This window comes from Panthera pardus, unplaced genomic scaffold (genome assembly GCF_024362965.1).
Source record: "Panthera pardus isolate Hobbes unplaced genomic scaffold, ASM2436296v1 HiC_scaffold_3, whole genome shotgun sequence".
NCBI lineage: Eukaryota > Metazoa > Chordata > Mammalia > Carnivora > Felidae > Panthera > Panthera pardus.
Window position 1 is genome coordinate 2,612,365 of NW_026526876.1, and position 22,613 is coordinate 2,634,977.

The 22,613-nt window shown below is 43.4% G+C and overlaps 1 protein-coding gene across 4 annotated transcripts in view; it reads right to left on the minus strand.

Annotated features, from left to right (window-relative positions):
- ULK2 (unc-51 like autophagy activating kinase 2) overlaps positions 1-19,211 on the minus strand; it is an 84,387-nt gene extending 65,176 nt beyond the window's left edge. For all 4 annotated transcript variants that reach the window (XM_053893314.1, XM_053893313.1, XM_053893315.1 and 1 more), the window contains exons 1-6: positions 18,578-19,211; positions 17,226-17,318; positions 16,095-16,136; positions 5,720-5,752; positions 5,394-5,430; positions 654-827 (exon numbers count right to left, since the gene is read on the minus strand). In XM_053893314.1, the coding sequence (XP_053749289.1) occupies positions 654-827; positions 5,394-5,430; positions 5,720-5,752; positions 16,095-16,136; positions 17,226-17,318; positions 18,578-18,667 (469 nt within the window). In that variant the 5' untranslated portion in view covers positions 18,668-19,211. The remainder of the gene's footprint in view (positions 1-653; positions 828-5,393; positions 5,431-5,719; positions 5,753-16,094; positions 16,137-17,225; positions 17,319-18,577) is intronic.
- Positions 19,212-22,613: the final 3,402 nt, after the last annotated feature.

Below are 22,613 nucleotides of genomic sequence, written 5' to 3' on the forward strand. Positions count from 1 at the left end.
ATGATTCATTAAGGCAGCTCTCACTAAATATGACACCAGGTATAGAATTTGAACTGGGGTTTTTTTTTTTTTTTTTTTTTTGCCTTCTCCAGATCCATATGTAACACATGTGAAATCAGAAATTTCTTTAAACACTGGTAAGAAAAAAAAATTATATATATATATATATATATATATATATATATTTGTAGTTTTTTGTACAAAAAGAAAAGCTTGAAAAATACCTACTATTACAAAAAAAAAGAAAAAAAATGCCTATTATTACAAACTGCTTGAAATAATTGTGACATACAAGAGCCAAAAAGGAAAGGCTGAGTTAAACGGTCTCTTCGATCCCTTGCGTTAAAATCCCATGAGTTGTAAAGAACCAGTGCCATTCCATTGCTGCCAGGACTGTAACACATCAGCTTCCCTCTGATGAGAAGCAGGATAGGGTTTGCTGCTGGGAATCCATGGGCCCCTGGGTCCTAAGATTCAGCATATGCTACCAGTAATGTAAAGTTTCCCATATCCAAATGCACCTCACTGAACCCAATAAAAATGCCCAAAGTGCATCAACAAAACCCGTCATTCTGCCAAGTTGAACTGAAATCATCCAAAACTACGAAGTCTCAAAAACGTCCTTTTGTATAAAACGCTATGTGGCCATTTACCTATTTTGATGCGAATACCACTGACGTTGGACTTTCTGCGATTGGCGTATGACAGCAAGATGTTCTGTGGTTTGAGATCCCTGTGGATTATTCCTTTGCTGTGCAGAATTCGCATGGCAGCTGCAATCTGATGCAGAAACACTCTAATAGTATCTTCACTGAGAGTTCCCTTAGCTGGTAGAAAAGGAATTGCATAAATATTTAAGCACAAACTCAAATACCATCTGCACCTTCTATCAACAGAATCGAGTTAAGAATGTAGAGGGAATAAGGAACCAGGGTTTTTTTCTTCCTTTTACTCTAACAATTTAAGTCTATGAAAAGACATCAGACACGTCAAACATTTTACACGATCTGTAGTAAAGAGAACTGATTTACATTTGGGTTTCATTTCACTGGTGTTTTTCCTTTCCCATTTTTACTGTGAAGGTGTCCACATTACTGCACACACAACAGGTACTTCCCCTTAAGAAGACAAAAAGTCAAGTTCCCCTTCTTACTAGCCAAATATCTGGGATAAAGGTCCATATGTACTCCCAACAATGAACAAGAACACAAATTAAAGACAGGTGAAATCCTTGAATAAGACCCGGACCTCACCACCACTTGCAGGTATCAGGCAGGGATCCGTGTTCCCACATCTCCCTCCCCTCCTCACCCCTGCCCTGCAACACTCCTGACCTACCACAGTATCTTTCACTACTGTAAAGAGACAGAATGAACACTATTGGAGGGCGGTCATCATTCAGGAAATCCTGAAGTGTGTCTGTGTGTATGCTGGAGCATGGAATGGTTAACAGCTGGGTTTGGACTCAGGCTGCCTTTGCTCAAATCCCAGCTCCTCCTCCTACTTGCTGTGTGACCCTGGAAGACGAACCTTCTGTGCCTACTTCCTCATCTATAGAAAGCCCAAATCAGACTAACCACCTGGGGCTGTTGTGACCATCAAACAAGACAGCACCTTTAATAATGAAGACTTTAGAAAAAGCCTGGCACAGAGTAAGTACTCAAACATAGTCAGTACACAAATACAGACTTTTTATTCCTGTGGATCTCTAAAAGTCCCAAGTGTGATTCCTGGAATCTACATTAGGATTTAACATCCACGACCCTGTCTACTAAATCCTCTGTGAACATACTTCTGCCTTACATCTCTAGAATATGTTCCACATGACCTTTCCATATGCAATTAAGAAGATAAAAATAACATTACATTTGGAAATGAAATATTATAGTTTTAAAATCATTTCAATGACGTTATAATGACATTTTATGCCCTTAACACCCTCAAATAAAATATATCCTCTTGGTTTAAAAAATTATCAAATACTTTTTTCTGTGAGGGCTGTTCTTAACCTATCCCCCATTTTTATTCTTTGATGCTGTCAAAAAAGAAAGAAATCTAAATACACTAAAACATATAAAAAGTGATATCTCCCATATGCCATCCCTTAGAGATAAACACTGCTAAAAATATGGAGGGTATTCTTCCGGATCTCAATGGGTGGGTCAAACCAATGATGGGAGCGTGGAGCTTTATTTTTGTAATGCCTACTTAAGTTACGTTGCAAAAATTAAAATGGGCAGTATTTGTTTTCTGTTTCATTCATTTACATTTTCATTTTAGGGATTAGAAACATTTTGTTACTTCAAATGATTGCAGATGCTTAGAACTTGTATTTTTGCCCCATGACATACAATTGAATACACTTAAAATTTATTTGCTTCAGAGTCCAAATTCTAACGCTGTTCTTGTGTGTGGGTGGGTGGGGGAAGGGGATTAATGATCTAACATAAGCTGTTTCTGAACACACGCTGTAGTAAATATTCATATTTTTACAAACGTGGAATGCATATTTCTCATCACGATCCTATAAACTGTATTTCCCATGTTAAAAACTTACTATTTTAAAGGCATGGCCAACATCGACACTCTTCCAAAAAAATAAATGCTTGAGCAAGTCAGCCCGGAGGGAGCAGGCTCAGCCACTCCTGCCACACTCAATATTCTGCTGGAATTCACGTTGAAGTACAACTTGATAATTAACTTAAAATTTGTTTTAAACTTGCGATCAGTAGAATCCGTGTTCTAGCTTTTGAAAACGTTAATAGCATTTTCCTTAACAAAGCAAATAGAAGGATTAAATGATCATGATCGTGTCGTGAAGTAATGGCATTAGATCTTCTAGACCAGCGCTCTCCCAACAGAAACAGTAGGTGAGCCACATACATAATTTCTACATTTTCTAGTAGCCACATTTTAAAAAGTAAAAAGAAACAGGTGAAAGTAAACATCCAAAATATGATTTCAACTTATAATCAACATACTTAATGAGATACAGTCATTTTCTTCCTTGACGCGTTCGAAAATCAATATATTCACATTTACAGCACATCTTCAGGCTGGCTCAATAGTCCCACGTGATTGGTGGCTACCATACTGGACAGTTTAACTCTCGAAAATTCCTTGAGGTCCAGATTTCTCTTATATGCCTTTACAAGTGTTTTCAAATGACAAGGGACTCCCGTAAGAACTACAGCAGAGAGGCACCAGAAGGAGGCTAAGTGACTCGACCAAAATCACAGTGATTAAGGGATGTGAGGAGCGGCTTGCCTGTCTGACTCCGACATTCAGGCTCATACACCCCTCACTCTGGGGCCTCCTGTTCTAACACTGCTGCTCCGGAATATCAAATATGGAGTTCAACACAAGGGACAAAACTGCTGTCAAGGCGACCTACCCCAGTAACAGTGCCTGTATCAGCGAGTAGGACTTCTGTCGGTGAGGGAAACCGATACTCCAATGAGGGCACTAAACTGATAGGGTGCCACTCAATCTGACCCCAGGGGAAAGGTGCGTTTATCTGGATCACTGAGAACATCAAGGAACTAGACAGTCATTGACTGAGAAGGATGTAGAAGCAGGGTGTTTTCTAGCTTGAACTTTCCACCAGTGGTGACCCAAAGTGCCTGTCTCATGTGTCCTATTAGTAAGTGACATTTGACATATACATATATAACCAAATGAGGATATTTACATAAAACACCAAATGAGGATTAAGAAAAAAAGAATCTCGGTTGGCAAAAACACAAACTGCACGTGGAATAAACTACCAAATTCCAGATAACCATTGTCTTCAAGGGGGAAAGCCAGGAGAGGACTACAGAAGGGCTCACACTGGATCTTCAACTATAATCTTTTTAATGGGGGGGGGGGGGGGGGCATTTATACCAGTTTCTTCCCTCCCTCCTCCCCCTGACCCTTCCCAGCAATCACCTAGCCCTAAAAGGAACTTCCAAATCCAGTCTCTCTCGGGGCCTTCCCTAAGGTGTGCTGGCTTTAGAAGAGGCACAGCCCTCTCCCTAGGCTGATGGGAAGGGCCCACAGCACTGGAGGGCAGGGTAGGCCCCCCCCCCTCCCCGCCCCCGGAGACCACCCCCATCCCCACCCCACCCCCGGGTAGCACCTCTGTGCGAGGGAAGCCAGAGAAGCAGCAGCCTCGGAGCCCCGGTGGTCTCCTCTTGGGGCAGGAACACAACACGCGGGACTAACAGGGCGGGGAGGGGGGGGGCGTGGCGCAGAGACAAGGAGGGTCTCGGCTCCTCTCCCGCCCCCATCTTCCGGGTCAGGTTGAAGCTTTGCTGTCGTTCGCCCGCTGTGCCCGGCGGAAGAGCCCATGTGACATCCGCAGTGTCACCCGGCCCCGGGGTCGTCGCTGTCCCCTGCACACCCGGTCCAGGCCAGGAAGGAGATGCTCCGGAGCCTCAGGCCCAGGGCCACTTCACCCCGCACCAACCAACCGGTCGTGGCCTGTGGCAACACTCCCAGTGTTGTTTCTAGTAATCTCCACGCAGCTTTTGAAAGTGAGCAATGTTTTATACTTTAAAGACTTTTAAATTTGCCATTGCACTCCTTGATTACTAGGTGAAATGGAACATTTTTAGTATGCTCTTGTAAACTGTCTATACCCTTTGCAAGTGTATCTACTGATGTCGGTGACTTCGCCATCAACTCCCCTGATCTATTTAGAGGTTGGGGTATTATCAACCTTTCACTGTTTTTTTTTTTTTTTTGGTTTTTTTTTGTTTGTTTTTTTCATATTTCCCTTGCATTTTAAGGAGTGAACAAGTAGATGCCGGCCTCATCTAACACCATTTAGGAATTACTTGTGAGAGACACAATTGATCTGAACACCTTTTATCCTATGTACATACATTCTGGACGCAGAATTTCTAGCACCATCTAGTACTAAAATCTCACCTCTGTGCCACGAAATAATTTCAGTGTTACCTTTAATCCTTTGTAACTTTTTAATTTACAAGAAAGATTCTCATTAACAAACACATTCTTAGATACATGTTTTCATCATTTTTTTTTTTTAAAGAAACAGAAGGAACTAAAGGCCCACTGATGGCAACTCAGCAGAGTCTTTTGAAGAAAGGAACCTACATATTTGTTTTTTTCTCTCTCGGGGAGAGGACTCGTCTCTCAAACACTGTCAGGAAGAGGCACACATAAAGTAAGTACCTAGAAGCAAATAAAGTTTAGGAATAAGACCACAACAAATGACAACCGGTTGGCAAAGTGACCACACTTAAACAAGTACACAAACATTTATTGACTGTTTCTATACAAGTGCAGAGAACAGGGTCAGCATTACTTCAGAAGTAACTCTCAGGATCCAACAGACCACACACAGTACTATCTTCACTGAACACTGACAGACAGACAAAAATTACCTTGCAAATAATCTGCCAGGTCTCCACCATTGCAGTACTGATACATAGAAGAAAAAATAATTAAAATAAGGGAACCGATTCAAGATTAATTCAATCTGCAACCAGTTAATTTCAATTAAAAATACTTTGTGTACAGTGTAAATCTAGTCTGAAAAACATAAGCACTATGGAATCAAAAAATTTTATATTCCTTATAAAGTAGAATATAAATCACTAAATGGAGTTTAATTCAAAATTTCAAGTAAAAATAATCTACTGTCAATTTTAAAGTACATATTAATCAAAAGGAATCTGAAGTAAATTAAACAGCACATATTACTACCTACCTCCATCACCAGAAAGACAGAGTTGGGTAATTCCTAAAAAGTAAACATTAAATATAATTTAGAGTAGGGAAAGAATGAAGCCCAAATTCACAAAATCTAAATCTATCAGTAAGTGAAATTTTAAATCCCCAGCACAGTAATTTAAGCATCCCAGCCTCAAAGTCAAGTCAAGTTTTGATAACACTAACGTAGTCATGAAGTTCAATTCTGCTTATGGAAAGAACTAAAGAAAGATTCATCCTTTGGTCAAAGCTATGGTAAATTTGTGAGAAAAAAAAAGAAAAGGTAAGATTCTCTGGTCCTCAGGGAAGTGCTTCTACTTTGAAAAGTTTATGATTTAAGCAGTGACTCAAAAATCCTATCTAGCAACACTAACTGCACAATCTGATTTCTGGAATACATGACCCAGGATGGTTAGTCTTTTTATTTTATTTTATTTCTTTTTTTTTTTTTTAATGTTTATTTATTTTTGAGACTGAGAGAGACAGAGCACGAATGGGGAAGGTCAGAGAGAGAGGGGGACACAGAATCCGGAGCAGGCTCCAGGCTCCAGGCTCCGAGCTGTCAGCACAGAGCCCAATGCGGGGCTGGAACTCACAGACCGTGAGATTATGACCTGAGCCAAAGTCAGACACTCAACCGACTGAGCCACCCAGGTGCCCCTGGTTAGTCTTTTTATGGAGGGAATCACATTATCTGGGAATTGGTGGCAAAGAAAAGACAATTATTTCTCCTCACATATCTTAGTAACAGATTGATTTTTAAGGAATTAAGAAATTTTACTAAGTTTCTCAAATTTCACATAGCTCCAGATCTGTTGCTTGGGTAATTCAAACACTGACGTCCTGATTCTTCAATAACAATATTTCAAAGTTAATGAAAAATGTTTATTTATTTTGAGAGAAAGAGAAAGCATGAGTCAGGGAGGGGCAGAGAGAGGGGACAGAGAATCCCAAGCAGGCTCTGTGGTGTCAGCACAGATGTGGGGCTCGAACTCATGAACCATGAGATCATGACCAGAGCCTAAGTCGGATGCTAAACTGACATCCGTTTAGTGCCCCATTAATGAAATTTTAAATTGTGCTTCCTATACCCTAACTTGAGACAGTGCTCAAGTGTGATTTAAGATACAACCTTTCCCAACAGCACTTGGCTTCACTAAGCTCCTAAATTCAAGAATGAGGAGTTCTATGTGAAAAAAGAAAAAAAGAAAAAGAATAAGGGGTTCTATCAGAGAACAAAGGGAGATGTAAGGCAGTGTCCCTCAGAGCATTGTTCAAGGACCAGTGCCAAGCAGTGAATTATTTGGTATGAGCCCGCAATGAGATAATTATAGAAATTAAAAGAAATTTTAAAAGTCTTAAAGCTATAAAATAATTTTATGTCTGCTAATCCTAATAATAAAAACTTTGGACATCTGTTCATAGGTCCTTTTTTATTTCATTTTGACAAAAATTCATTTTTATTGGCTTTTATAAATAAAGGATCAGTTCACACAGATTAGAAATACAAACTGGTGTTGCAGCACTTCTGGTCTACAGCACTTCTGTGCAACAAGGAACAGAAGGGGCTGCCACAAGGTGGTTCCACCGTGTTCACCAAGGGTCTGGATGCCCCAGGCAAGATCTGAATTAAATTATTTTCTGCAAAAAACTCAGGGACTTGGGATGATTTACTTCACTTAATTCTCAGGACTAGACAAAAAATTCAAACCCCTAGTGCCCAATTCTTTGAGCAACCCCCTCGCCCCCAAACACACACACATAGAGGCACATGGGAGTTCAGAAAAACAGCAGTGCTTTCTGCTCTCTGCTGGGGAACCAGGAACCACAGTCCTGCCCGAGCAGGGTGGCGGGCGTGGAGAGCCAGGCTGCAAGCCTAGAACAGACACTTGGTTTCCCAGAACAGCAGCACTCCCATGATCAGGAAGGAAGTAGAGACCAGTCAGCCTCCAGCAGGGTAGAAAAGCAAATCTGTAAGAAATACTTATTTCCTTTTATCATAAGTAAAAACAAAAATCCACTCTACGAGTGAAATCATCTCTATGGTGAATCAGCCTTAGGTTTAGCCATCTCACCTGATCAAATCCAGACCAAAATACCCTATCATCCCCCAAAATACTGAGATATAATTAAACCAGTAACTTTCAACACAGTTTTCTTCTTCTTGAGTAGGAGTTACAAAAATATTATCTCAAATCAGTATTGCTTAATCAGATAATGGCACCATATCCTAACTACTGAAGACAAAAGAGAACTAGTAATTCCTTAGGGGAGACTAAACTGCTAACTCAATGTAAAGATATCAAAAGAAATATTTTAACATCCTTGATTTCTCAGGCAAACCTTCTTTTGCCCACCTTTAAAGCAGTGAGAATCTCCACTGGTTCTATCATTCTCTCCTGAACACTCCCCTCCTTAAGGGCCTCCAGTACAAAACAGTGCACACCTTTCAAGTGAAGCACTTAGCTCTAAGAGCCAGGAAAGAGCAAAAGGAAAAGAGAACTGAAAAAACAATCAAGTCTTCAACAGACAAACTGAAACTCTAATGGTACTGGGGCACCAGGGAAGAACTTGAAGAGATACTTAAAGGGACAGAAAGGCTGAGAAGTGAGGCCAACAGACCTGTGAGCCAGACCACAGAGGGTTTCCCAAAGTTGAATACACATCTGTCCTCCTTTTCTAAAATCAGGAAACTAATCACCCTCAACTCCTCCCCAGAACTTCCATCCACAAAATTAAGTATAATGAATTTCATTTTATCATTCCCCTACTCAAACTCTTTAATAAGATAGAAAATCCCTAAAGGGGAGCGGGGGTGGGGGGGGGGGGAAGGTATTCTTAAGAAGAACTCTATGCCAGTATACAGAAATGTAGATGAAATAAACAATTTGGGAAGCAATTTGTTCGAGTAAAAACACAATCCTCAGAATTATTTCTCCTTGGGGTTACATGGGACCAGACAGCCTCACTGCATCCTGTAAGTAAGAAGAGTTGGATTATCATCCCTCCTTTACCAAAGGGGTGATGTTAACAAATAAAAAATAAAGTCTTTTGAAGGATGCACAACAGTGGAGGTTTTTTTTTCTGGAAAAAGAAATAAGGGGAGGTATCAGAAGAGGGCATCTCTTCATTACTTAATACAGAACTAGACTATTTAAATTGTTTTTCCACCCAGGACCTATTACTTTTGTAATTTAGAAAACAATAAAGAGAATTTAAAAATCAGACAGCATGACTAGGTGTTTTCTCCAGCAGAATTCAGATGCTCGGGATCAGAAGGGGAGAAACAGAAAGTAACAAAAGAATTAAGTAAATAGCAAGAGAAAGATTCAATAAAAATCCTTGGCTCCTAAAACCCATCCCTCACCACTTCTCTGCTACTTTTCCTGATTTATTCTCCATGCCTCAGGTGACTCCTATGGGTTATCTCATAAAGAAAAGAAAATCCTTGTGATCTGCTAAGGGATCAGATATGGAAGGATCTTTTGTTAGTTCTTGAGGTGACCTTTGGAAAGTCCCCTAAGGATAGGGCCTGGTTTGCCAGAGAAGCCAACAGTTGGATCAGAGAGTTGGAAATTTCAGCCCAACCCCTCCTCACCCCATCCCACCTCCAGGGAAGGGAGAGGAGGGGCTAGAGACGGAGTTAAATCGCCAGCGGCCACTGATTTAATCAAGTGCAGCTACGTAACACAGCCTCCGTAAAACTCCAAAAGGATGGAGCTCAGAGGCATGTGGGGAGTGAAAGCTCTCCCCACATACCTCACCCTATGCTTCCGTCTGGCTGTTTCTGAGTTATGTTCTTTTACATCCTTTTATAATAAACCAATACCCTAGTAAGTCAAATGCTTTTCTGAGTCCTGTGAGCCACTCTAGCAATTAATCAAATCCAAGGAGGAGGTTGCTGGTACTACCTCCATTCAGACCTCAGTGGGTACTTTCTAATTGATAAAGTTCTTCTTAACTCAGGCAAAAGCCCTGGAGGGCAAAGCAAGAGGGTCGGGGTCCCAACCCCACCAAGACCCCCTGTGATTGACCCTAAGACAAGGATTGACCTGACCTTTACTGCCCACCTGCAGGTACCCAGTGACCTTTGCCCCATATTTTCCTTAGGTAAACCTAGACGTATTTTCAGCACTTTGGAGACAGTCTTTGAGACCCTGGTCCGCCGTCTTCCCGGTAGTGGCCTCACTGAAAATCAAAATCCCTTTCTTGTTTCACCTACGCTCCTCTCTCTGCCTTCGGACTTTGTCCAAACCTGGTCTGTTTGGGACCCCGGGAGCCAGGTGCTCTTGTACCCTTGGGCCCCGGGTTACAAACTCAGGAAGTGATAACAAAGTACCCACCTAATCTAAACCTGATTTGCCCATAAGTCTCCAAACTGCGTAAGTCCTCACTGTTTGTAACAGTAGGGCGGGGAGACAGTGTTGGGGAGGGGATTGTTCATTTTACTGAGGGTGGCTAAAGAAAGCTTTTGAAAACATAGTGTTTGGGTAAAGACCTAAAGAAGGTTGGGAATATACCTATATATACTACAGACATGTAGAAATATCTGCACATACAGTGTATCTGGGAAGAAAGGTCCTGGGGAGAAGGAAAAAAGGGGCAAGGGCCCCGAGAATGGTCTGCAACAGGAGCCATCAGAAGCGGCAGCAAGCACAGAGAAGCACAAGACAGACGGGGTGAGAGAGAACGCGGTTATGCTGTGCAAATAAGGACTTCGGCTTCCACTCTGATAAAAACAGGGAGCCGCTGCAGAATCCCCGTCTGAGCAGAGGACTAACAAGCCCTGACTTACATCACCAGGATTATTCTGATTGCAACGTCGAGAATATTCTTACAGGGTGACAAAATATTGTCAGATAGCATGCCAAAAAATGTTCTTACGATTCACGTTTCTACCAGTGATCTATGAGCATATTTTACACCTCCTCCCCAATTCCACCAGGAAGAATTAATGCACTTTTTAATTTTGCCAAAGGGGTGAGTGAGAAGTGGCACCTCACTGTTACTTTAATTTACGTTTCCCTGACTGCTTGTCCGTGAGTATCATTTCATACATTAGCCATTTTTATTTCTCTTATGAGAACCAACAATTTATATCCTTTGCTTACTGTCTCTTTGGCTTATCTTTTCCTTACCAGTTTGTGAGAGGATTTATATGTTTCAGATATTAGCCTCTTATCTGTTGTGTTGTAAATACTTTCTCAAACTGGTATCTGTCAATTGCCTTTTCTTGAATTATGTTATGGTCTAATGTACACACATTAATACACAGAGATTTCAGTTACAGTTCAATGTGCTGTGACAAATGGATACATTCACGTAACTGCACTTCCAGACGAGCTACAGATCATTTCCGTCGCCCCAGAAAGTTCCTTCATCCTCCTTGCGGTCAACCCCCACCTCCCCAGAGGCACCCTCTGCTGTATTATCCCCGATTTCTACCACCCTAGTCTCCTCTTGGAACTCACAAAACAGAATCAAACAGTAGCTGTGTGTGGCTGGCTTCTTTTTCTCAACATGGTAGAGGCCACTTTTGGGCAACAGCTTGAGCAATGGAAACTTGAGCAAGGCAGTGACCACGGTGACCACCGAGCTGAACGCAAACAGGCTCATCAAGCGACCCACCTCAAAATGGCCACAGGCCCTAAGTGGCCAATGAGCTACTCACGACTGGGCACGGTTACCAAAAAAGGGAAAACTTCCTCTGTCCCCGTACTCCCTCACTATAACTAACTACAGCCCCCCACCACTGCATCCTCGAAGACAGCGAGAGACAGCGTCTCTCCTTCGCCGTCCTGCCCACTGCTCCCTTGCGCTGTATTCGATAAACTTCTATCACCGTAGTTCTGCCTTGGGTGAATTCTTTCACCGCCTGCACCACCGGCCCCCACCCAATCGGGACACCCCACAAGCATGTTTAATATACCATATGCTGTGGCATGTATCAAGTTTGTTCCTTTTTATGGCTATCAATTTGTTCATGGTATTATTGGCCATAAAAAGAAGTTTTTAAAGATTTTATGTGCCTACTTCCCTATTTATTTATTTATTTATTTATTTATTTATTTATTTATTTACTGAGAGAGAGAGAGAAAGAGAGACGGTGACAGTGTGAGCAGGGGAGGAACAGAGACAGAGGGAGAGAGAATCCCAAGCAGGCTCCGTGCTGCCAGCACAGAAGCGGAGTGTGACTCAAACGCCCAAAACCGTTGAGGTCATGACCTGAGCCGAAACCAGGTCAGAGGGTGAACCGACTGAGTCACCCAGGCACCCCTATATCCCTATTTCTACAGCTTCAGAGTTTCTTATCTCGATTTAAAAAATCTTTCTAACTCTTGGGTTATATACGGTCATCTATGTATTATGCTAAGGTCCTTATTGGGTATTTTATATATTGAAGCCTTTCATTCATTTGGAAATTGTTATGGAACATGATGAGAACAGGGATCCAACGTTACTCTTTCTCAGATACTCGGTTTTGCCAGCACCATTTATTAAATGAATCCTCTTTTCCCACTACGCTAAAAATTACCTAGTGGTGGATCTTTATCCAGTCAATTGACCATCATACAGGTAAAGTACTCCTAACTGACAATACTTACCTCTTGCCCAGAAGGTTCAAAGATCTGTATCTTTTGAAAAACAGACATATCACTCTCCTGCTCTTAAAACTCTTCAATGGCCCTGCGCTGCCCTCAGAACAGAGGTGGCCCCTGCCAACCTCGCCAGCATCGCCTGCCGCCGCCCTCCCCTCACTCCCGCACTCCCCTCGCCCAGCCTTCCCCTGGCTCCTCAAGCTCTCACCCTCCTGCCTGCTCTCCACGGAAGGCTTCATCTGCTTGGGACACTTCCCTGCTCTTCTCCCACCTGCCCCAGCCTGGCTGGCTCCCACTCTTCTGTCAAGTCAGCTTAAACATCATCTCTTCACCAAGTCTTCCCCAGCCCATAAAGTGGGTAGCCCCCATGTGGTGTCCTCTCAAAGGTCTTCAACGGTTCTCTCTCACTGCACTGGGCACGCTTAGAGTAAGTGGCTATTAGCTTCACGTCCTCTTCCCCACTATACTGTGAGCTCTACAAGGACGAGGGCCATTGCTGTTTTGTTCACCACTAACTCCCGCATACCTCATTAACTGACTCAAGAAATACCAATTACAAAGAAATCAGTAAGAAAGATGAACACAACAGAAGCATCACAGAACAGCAACAGGAAAGCCACAGAAGAAATATAAAAAGGCAAATAAAACATTAAGATGGTTGGGGCGCCTGGGTGGCTCGGTCGGTTAAGCATCCGACTTCGGCTCAGGTCATGATCTCACGGTCCGTGAGTTCGAGCCCCGCGTCGGGCTCTGTGTTGACAGCTCAGAGCCTGGAGCCTGTTTCGGATTCTGTGTCTCCCTCTCTCTCTGCTCCTCCCCTGTTCATGCTCTGTCTCTCTCTGTCTCAAAAATAAATAAACGTTAAAAAAAAAATTAAAAAAAAAAAAAAAAAAAGATGGTCAATGCACTGGGGCGCCTGGGTGGCTCAGTCAGTGAAGCGTCCTACTTCGGCTCAGGTCATGATCTCACGGTTCATGAGGTCAAGCCTGGCATAGGGCTCTGTGCTGACAGCTCAGAGCCTGGAGCCTGCTTTGGATTCTGGGTCTCCCTCGTTCTCTGCCCCTCCCCCGCTCATGCTCCATCTCTCTCTCTCAAAAATAAATAAGCATTAAAAAAAATTTTAAAGAAAAAAAAAGATGGTCAATGCACTAATGATTTAAGAAATAAAAAGTAAAACTTAAGCTACTGTCTTCCCATGAGATTGTCAAAAAAGGAAAAAAACAGGCCATTGGTATAACCTTTTGGAAGGCAATGCAGTAATATCTTTGGCCAAACAATTCCATGACAAGGAATTTATTCTACAAGAACACTCATACAAATGAGCAAAGATATGCACACAGCTTTCTCTCCAGCACTGTTTCTAACAGGGAAAAATACCAAACAACCCAAATGGCCACAACTGGGTTTTAGGTAAATTATCATTTAGCCTATAATACTGTAGTGACATGAAACTGTATCCAAAATACATTAAGTCCAATGAAACAAGCTGCATTCATGTGCAAATGCTCTTCTATTAGTAAATCTCTCACAATTAAAAGGCTAAAAATCTAATTATAAATGGTTAAAGAGGAATAAATGTATTCTGAAGACTCTAAAGAAATGTAACAGTGGTGTCTCTGAGAACTGCCATTTCTTTTAGAACTTACTCATGTTCATAATGATTATTTTAACTAGGGGGATATATTAATTTTATAATGGGAAAATATGTTGCTTTTTAAATGTCATCTAAACTGAAACCAGATTTGTCAGAAACAATGTCAAAGTTTCAATTTATAAAAATGTATCCATAAATTTTACATCTCCAAACCTGATGGCCAGGAAAAATAATGTTCAAGTTGGTAAAATTACTGTTCTACTGTCTCCATAAACATACAGTAAACAACTAAATTTATAAGGGGGCAAACCTAAAATAGTAGATCAAGACTCTGTTCGCTCATTAGCCAAATGCTCAAGAATATACTTACTTGACTGAGAGGTCTTAACTTTATGTATTTCCAGTAATATACAGTGGATAAAATATAAACATTTTTAATGCAGTCACCTTCATATTCCTGATTGTTTGATAATTCAGGTTTTTGAGTACATGTTCCCCTTAAGTATCTCATTCTACAACCAAAGCTAGTACTTAAAAATATTTTTCTAATGGAATGAAGTTTAAGTACACTCTCTCTTCTGAAAAGAAATTCTACTCTGCAATTGACAGGGTCTTCTGTGCTTCTCAAAAAATGGGATATTAAGAGTTAATATTATTTAACAATTTTTGTACCAGGCACTGACTTGTACCACTTGGTGCCCTCTGTCTCCAAAGACCAAGACAGGCTACACAAACAGCTCCGAGGAGAATCGACATTTCAACTAGGGATTGTGAGAGAAGTTGAGTTTTGACTCAAGTTTTTTCTCCTTTCTATGCTGCTCTATCTCGGCTGAAGGAATGAGTCACACCTATTTCAATAGGTAATAAAATACACCCCACAGTCACTCACAACAGTCTGTATGTGAAATTTAAATTGCAATTTTTTTGGAGAGTAATCACACTCTAACACCAAGAACTTTAAAATTACCCTGGTAATTCCAATTCTAGAAACTGAACATAAATAATCTAAGATATGTCCAGAACTTCACTATTATCCCCATAGCACTTTCCTGTAATGGAAAAAAAATGACACATCTTGTAACATGGGTTTAAATACTTCGTAGTATTTCATGGCTGCATGAAAAATGACTATACACAAAAAAAGAAGTACGTTGAAGAACGGTCCATTTCGCTCCACCCCACTAAAATTAAGCACACTGAAAGCAAGGACTTTGTTTTACTCACTGCTTTGTTCCTACACTTAGAATGATGCCTGGTGCATAGCAGCCACTCAAAACCTTATAAAACTAATGAATTTGAGTAATGCGAGTGTATACAGAAAAAATTTTAGCTAGAAACACATACAGCAGAATCACATAACATGTCCATCTACTTTACTGGAATTCAACTGTCCAGACTAAGAAAAACAAAAGAAGGAAATAACGTAAATCATGCACCCTAGTCTGCTTTGAAGTGAGAATCCAGGGGGAAGCTGAGTCGGCTGGCTGCCCTCCCTGCCCCCTCGGTAGATCTCAAATCCCTGGGGCTGTCACACAAGCCGACTGCCATGCTAGAGAAGAGTGGTTTTAGTATTTAAAACCCAATACGCCCCTAAATATAAGCCAACTGCTTACCCTGGTGCCCCACCCCCCCAAAATAGTAATTTTCTCCAAATTGGGGCTTTTCAAAAGGATTTCCAAGGGTAATTTTGTCTGTATAGAAATGTTGCCTTAGATGATAACTTGAGAACCCAGCCTTCCCACCTCCAAATAAAGTGTAACTCTACTGTGATAATCAGATATATCAGGGTGATGAGTATGCAGTTTCCTTGGTTTTACTTATTTTCTAATACCTCTCCAATTAGCAAATGTTGCTTTTGCAATAAGAAAAAAGCTCTAATTTTTTAATAACCCACAACAGTCCTTTCTACATTTATCACAGAAATGCTAGATCTGGGATCAATATTCCTCTACCTGACCTAAAACACTACTCCTATAGTACAACCATACTCACGCAGCACATTATTTTAACCTATCGCTCTATGCTACTTTAAACAATTTATTAACAAACATATAACTCAAACTATATACCTTTCTAACAAGAATAAGGCAGTTTTCTATTTCTATTATGATTCACTTACATTTGTATGAAACAGAAAAGTTCTTTATTGACATGCAAATTTTAAAATAATAATAAGGTACCTGAACATCATAGAGGGCTACAATATTTTCGTGCTGAAGTTCCTGTTAAGGAAATTGAGAATTTAAAATATTCGTTCTAACACATTTCAATATGCAAATAGATATTAAGTATACACACACATACACATACATACATACAATTTCTATATACTACACTTCTGATGACTGGATTAGAACAATTCAATTTACGAAAAAATAAGACGAAATGTGCCTGATCAAACTTTACTCGGGCCCTAAATGTTTCTTCACCACGATCATTTGTTAGACTCTTAACACAGGGAGTACTCTTGTCTACAAAATAAATATCACAGGTAGTATGACTGCAGACTTTCTGGGAGTCTTTTAAATTCAGTATACAACTCTAACAGCACTAAAGGCATAAGTTCCAAAATGCTTTTAAAGAGCAGATAATTTGTCTGAAAAAAAACGAAGCATAATTCTTAGCTCAAAGAGCTAAGAGGGTAGTAGTTTTGATGAAAGCTAGTGTTAGGTGAGGGGTCTATGTTCTTATCAGCTTGGGGAACACTGAGTTACATACATCTAAACTAGTTTCTTCATTGAGCAATTTTTCAGACTTTCTTTACTGAGCAAAGTGCTTTGTGAGTGACTCTCCAAGAAGTATGTAGTGGACAGGATTTTCCACACTCATTTGACTAGGAGACCATTTTTTTCCTCAAAGCATCTCATTGCGATAACACTGCTTGTGAGTGATCTAAAAAGGCCACTTGCAAGGTAGGTAATTCTTTTCAATTTACAAGGAAAAAAGATTCCAACTGTCCCCAGTCCCCTTCTCCCCCAAATACTTAAATGTAGCACGAAAGGGATCAACAGAAGAGCTAAATGATGGATAAGAAGGGCCTGCCTCTTCTCAAACAGTAACACAGTAACTAAGGAAAAGAAATTAGGAGAAGCTAAAATCAGCCTTCCCAGAACCCCTTCTAAGCACTGGCCAAGAACACAAACATCTATTCTTAAAAACAGTTTCCAAGTACCCAAACGCTTCAAAAAATGACAGCAACAGGTGAAAATTCTCAAATTTGGCTCCAACCACCAAAATGACAAAGGATGTCATCACGCACTAATTTAAAATAGGTTTTAACCTACTATGAAATATCACATAAAGAAGCATACCTTCAAGATTTTAATTTCCTTCCCAAGCAGGATTTGTGATTTTGACAAGTTCTTTTTATTAATACTTTTAATAGCCACCTCCCAGTCAGTTTTCTGAAAAGGAAAAATAGTGTTACTCCTGGAAATTATTTCACAGAAGTATAATCTATAAGCACAAAGATGTTTTTAGCCCACTCATATACAGACAATGGAAAGGGTAAATGGGAAGGACCCTGAACCTCCAGCAACAGGAAGATGATTTCATAAATTACAAACTAGTACCTTATAAGACAGCCACTAAAAATAATAGATAGGAGGACCACAAGTGAAACAAAGAACACAGTTTACAACCACTTTAAAGTTATGGAGAAATGCGGACAATAAGCTGGAAGGTGGCATTTGATAGCTTGGCAGGATTCAGCTTCCTGCTGAAATTATTTTTTGAGTTTTAAGCTTTTTCTCTTAAGAAAGGAACGCAGTTTTTATTACTCTATCTGATAAGTAACAAAATCAGCCCACTTAAACATGCCTCTTGCCAACAGTCAGAACTACCAAGCCCCTTTGATTATTTCCACTCTCTAGGTGCTCTTCCAAATTCTTTAGATTCTAAAACCTCGTGTGACCCTATTTACGAAACAGCAAAAGCTTTAAAAAAAAAAATTTTTTTTTTTTTTTGGAACCTGCTTTCATGTTTACTTGGATTGAAACAAGAAGCGTCCGCCCATCTTTTCCAGCCGCCCATCTAACCCCAAGAAGGGAAGGTGGTACGGGGCTCGAATGGGGTGTAGACGAACCAATGCTGGGAAATGCGATACCCCCGGGTTTGAGAAAGTCTCGAGCTAACGGGAAACAAGCCCGTTTTCCGCTGGGTCTGCAATTATCGACCTCAAAGGCGACAAGCCTTGGCAGCCCAAGGCGCGGAAAAACCTAAGGTGCGTGCTTCCACGCCCGAGCCCGGCGCTGGGGAGGGGACCGAGCACTCCTTTAGGACTCAGATTCGGGTCACGTTCAGGTGGAAAGGCGTGTGTCCCGCCGGGCCCCGGCGGTGAGCCCCTAAGAGCATTCTGGTTACCAGGCTCTCTGCAAACAGGGGAAATCAGAGGCCGAGCGGCCCGTCGGTAGGTGGAGCGCTGCCTAGCGGCTTCGGCCTCAAAACAATCCCCGCCCGACCAAAACAAACCCAGCGACACTGACAGCGCGCACAATGGCAGGCCTCGGGGCGACGAGCCAAACCGGGGGGTGGGGGTGGGGGTGGGGGTGGGGGGGCCGCGCCCGCGGCGTCGCCAAGTTTCGGGACCACCCGGCCTGGCCGCAGCCAGGCAGAGGTGCCGCGGCCCACACACCCCGGCCTCGCCCCGGCGGACGGGGCTCACCTGGCGGTGCCGCCCCCGGAAGACCACCGCGAAGGCCCCGTGTCCCACGAGGTCCCTCTTGCTGTACTCGAAGTCGCCCACTACCTCCATGGCCGCGCCCCCGGGGGCATACAGCGGGCGGGCGGGCAGCGCAGCGCGGCGGGCCGGGATCAGCACCGCGGGCCCGCCGGCCCTGAGCGCGCCCGCGGGCCGCCGGACCGGGGCAGCCGCGGCCCCCGGCCCGGGCGGACGCTCATGCCGAGAGGCCGGAGCGGAAACGGGGTGGAGGCCTCCGCGCGGGGCCGGGGTCAGCGAGGCCTGGCCCGGCCCCGGCCGCTCCTCATGGCCCGGCCCGCCGCCGGCCGAAGGTTCCCTTGGCGAAGCGGCCTCGGCGCTTGCCGGGCCAGCGGCGCCGCAGCCGTCACTGTGCGCCCCCGGAGCCGCGCACGCGCCCGGGAGAGGTGCGGGACCCGGTCCTCCCCATCCCCAGCTCGTCCGGCCGCGTCGGCCCCCTCCGCTCGGGGGGCTGCTGCGGTGGCAGCCGCCGCCCTAGGACCGGCACAACCACCGTCCCTGCGCGCCTCCCTGCCTCGCTGCGGCGCCTAACGCACACGCGCGCGCGCCGGCCGCTCCCGAGCCGACTGCCGGCCCTCCGCGACGTCAGCACGTCTTGTAGGACGCAGCTCCCGCCGAAGCCCGCTCCCTCCGCCAGGAAAATGAGTGCGCGCGCGCCCGGGGGAGTGGCGCCGCCCCGAGGGCGCGTCCCCAGTCGCTCGCCCAGGCGGGAAAGGAGGGTGCGAGCCGCTGGGACCGCAGCTAGTTAACCCGCCGCAGCCTTTGCAGCCTTCGCGCTGGGCCTGGGAGCAGATTCCAGCCTGCCACGCCCCAGCCTGGAGCCCGCTGGGAGGCGGGCGTCGGGGAAGCGGGTCTTGAACTCTGACTGCAGGAGGGACGGGGCGTCCCTGGTGCAGTGTAGACCCCAGGGAACCGGTCGGGGCAAAGGAACATCTCCTAGAGCTCGGCCTTCCCCGCCCCCTCTAAAACCCGAGGAGGTCGTACCGCCAAGCTGCAGGTCTCCCCCAACCCTTCTGCCTTTACTCCTCAGGGTCCCTGAAGAGATGGTGTCAGGCAGGGGTTCTGCACCTTTTGGGGTCCCTTGACTTCGGTGAGAAGCTGATGACGGCTCAGGACCCTCTTCCCGGAGAAATGTTTATGCACGTAGACTCAGTATTGAACACAGTTTCAAGGGCTGTAATGAGAAGCCCTGCTCCCCAGCCACCACTGTATCCTGCCCGTTTGACCTCAGGCTTACCTTTGAATGGCTTTAAGGGAGTTTTCTTTTCCTCCTGATTATTGAAGGTCAAGTGTCAAGAACTGATTTGTCCACTTTTCCTCAAGGAAATGCCATACGAGACCATTTTATAAACAGTAAGCTTGAACATGTCGTAGAGAGGCGCCTGGGTGGCTCAGTCGGTTGGGCGTCTGACTCAGGTCATGAGCTGACTGTTTCATGGGTTCCAGCCCCCTGTCGGGCTCTGTGCACTGGCTGCATGGAGCCTGCTTGGGTTTCTCGCTCTCTTTCTGCCCCTCCCCCACTCATTCTCTCTCTCTCTCTCTCTCTCTCTCTCTCAAAATAAATTAAAAAACATTTTTTTAAAGAAAATGTCATAGAAAACTCAGACCCCACACCATACCCTTTGGTTTGGGTATTTGCTCTCAGGTCATCCCTTACCACCAGAATTACATTTCCCACCCCGGCCCATCCCAGAAAACTGACCTGAAGGCTGCCCAGAAACCCTAAGAACCTCCAGGTGGAATTCTGAGAGGAATCCCCTCCCTTCCTCAAACCTTGAACATGTAGGGTCTTGGATCTCTGCTCTCACTACTGTGCACACCTACATCATTCTATCCCTACTTCAAAATCTGGCCCAGGTGAATGTTAGACACTGTGGAAGTCTGGAGCCTTCAAAAACTAAAAGCAAATGAAGTAAGTTTGCACAGAGACACAAAAATTCATCTGGAGATGACTCTTTACCTGTTGGAAAGCTTCTCTGTTGCAAATCTTTAAATATGGATATTTAAATTGGATATGGGATTTAACATGCCAAGTCCCTAAAAAAAAAAAAAAAATAGCTCTTCAGGAGGCACCTGGGTAGCTCAGTCTGTTGAGGGTCTGACTCTTGATTTCAGCTCAGGTCATGATCTCACAGTTGGTGGGTTTGAGCCCTGCATCGGGCTCTGCACTGACAGCACAGAGCCTGCTTGGGATTCTCTCTCTCTCTCTCTCTCTCTCCCTCTCTCTCTCTCTCTCTGTGTCTGCCCCTTCCCCACCCGTGCTCTCTGTCTCTCTCAAACTAAATAAAGTTAAAAAAAAAAATAGCTCTTCGGGAATATGTATCTTAGGAGCTGAAAAAAGATTTTTAATGTTTGTTTATTTTGAGAGAGAGCATGAGTGGGGGAGGGGCAGAGAGAGAGGGAAAGAGAATCCTCAGGAGGCTCCATGATGCTTGACCCAGGGCTCCATCTCTCGAACTGCAAGGTCATGACCCGAGCTGAAATCAAGAGTCCCACACTCAACGACCGAGCCACGAGCCACGCAGGTGCCCCATTGGTTCTATTGTTTCTACTTTGCTGCTGCTGCTGCTTTGAAATTCTTGTGTATAGTTCACGTGCAGAGCTTTGATATCTACATATGCGTGAATTTATAATAAATTATGGAAATAATCCCATAAAATGAAGAGATGAAGAGATGGCAAGATTTGGATATATTTCTTAAAGCTTTTAGAAATAGCATAACCACAATTCTTCTGAATCATAAACACAAATCTTCTGAAATTATACCAAAAATAGACTTCAGCCCAGGAATTTTATGATATTCTGATAATATCACAACGTCAAGGAGCATCTTTCCATGTCATGCAAGAATCAGTATAAAATTTGCATTTCTCTTAAAAAAATTTTTTTTAATGTTTATTTATTCATGACAGAGAGAGAGAGAGACAGAGAATGAGCGGGCGGGGCAGAGTGAGAGAGGAACACAGAATCAGAAGCAGGCTCCAGGCTCTGAGCTGTCAGCACAGAGCCCGATGCAGGGCTGGAACTCACAAACCGAGAGATCATGACCTGAGCCGAAGTCGGATGCTTAACTGACGGAGCCACCCAGGTACCCCATAAAATTTGCCTTTCTAAAATGAAAAACAGGGTGCCTAGGTGACTCATTCGGTTCAGCATCCAACTCTTGATTTCGGCTCAGGTCATGATCCCAGGGTTGTGGGATCGAGCCCTGCGTCCAGCTCCAGGCTGAGTGTGGAGCCTGCTTTGGATTCTCTCTCTCTCTCTCTCTCTCTCTCTCTCTCTCTCTCTCTCTCAAAAGTAGATAGATGATAGATAGATAGACAGACAGATAGAATGGAAAACAGTTTCATTATTTCAACCAAGATATCAAGTAGCTTATTTTTGCTGTTGCCATAACTGTTATACCCAGACAATCCTCACAATTTGAATCATTGGAAGTTAAAACAGCTAACCACATATTTCATAGGAATGGCCATAATATCCTGTTAATGCCAACGGGCAAAATAAAGAATATTTGCAAATGTCACTGAGATAAAATGCAAGGAACATCATGAGTCAGTTTTCCAAATAAAGCATCTGAAATAGTAAAACTCCTAAAAGAAATACGTTATTGATGTGATGATAAAGAAAATGAAAAATGTTTAATTTCAAAAGAATTTTAATCAAACACTTACACAGCTTTTAGACCTGTGAGGTCTAAAACAGAATGCAACATCTTCAGCCATGAAGCATTTACTAGAACTTCAAAAAAGAACAGAAACGTATCATTGTGATCTAGATCTTTGCTCCCTCTTATGGACCACGTACCTACTGACCTGAGAAAACAGTGTGCCAGGTGGGTTCTCCAGAAATAGGCGCTGAGTTGGGGTGCAAGATGATTATTAGAAATTAACACAGGTGGTGGGAGGGGCTGTAAACAACACTGGCGAAGAGGGAACTGGGATGCAGGCAGGGCCACCCCAGCAGAAAGCTCTGGAACAAA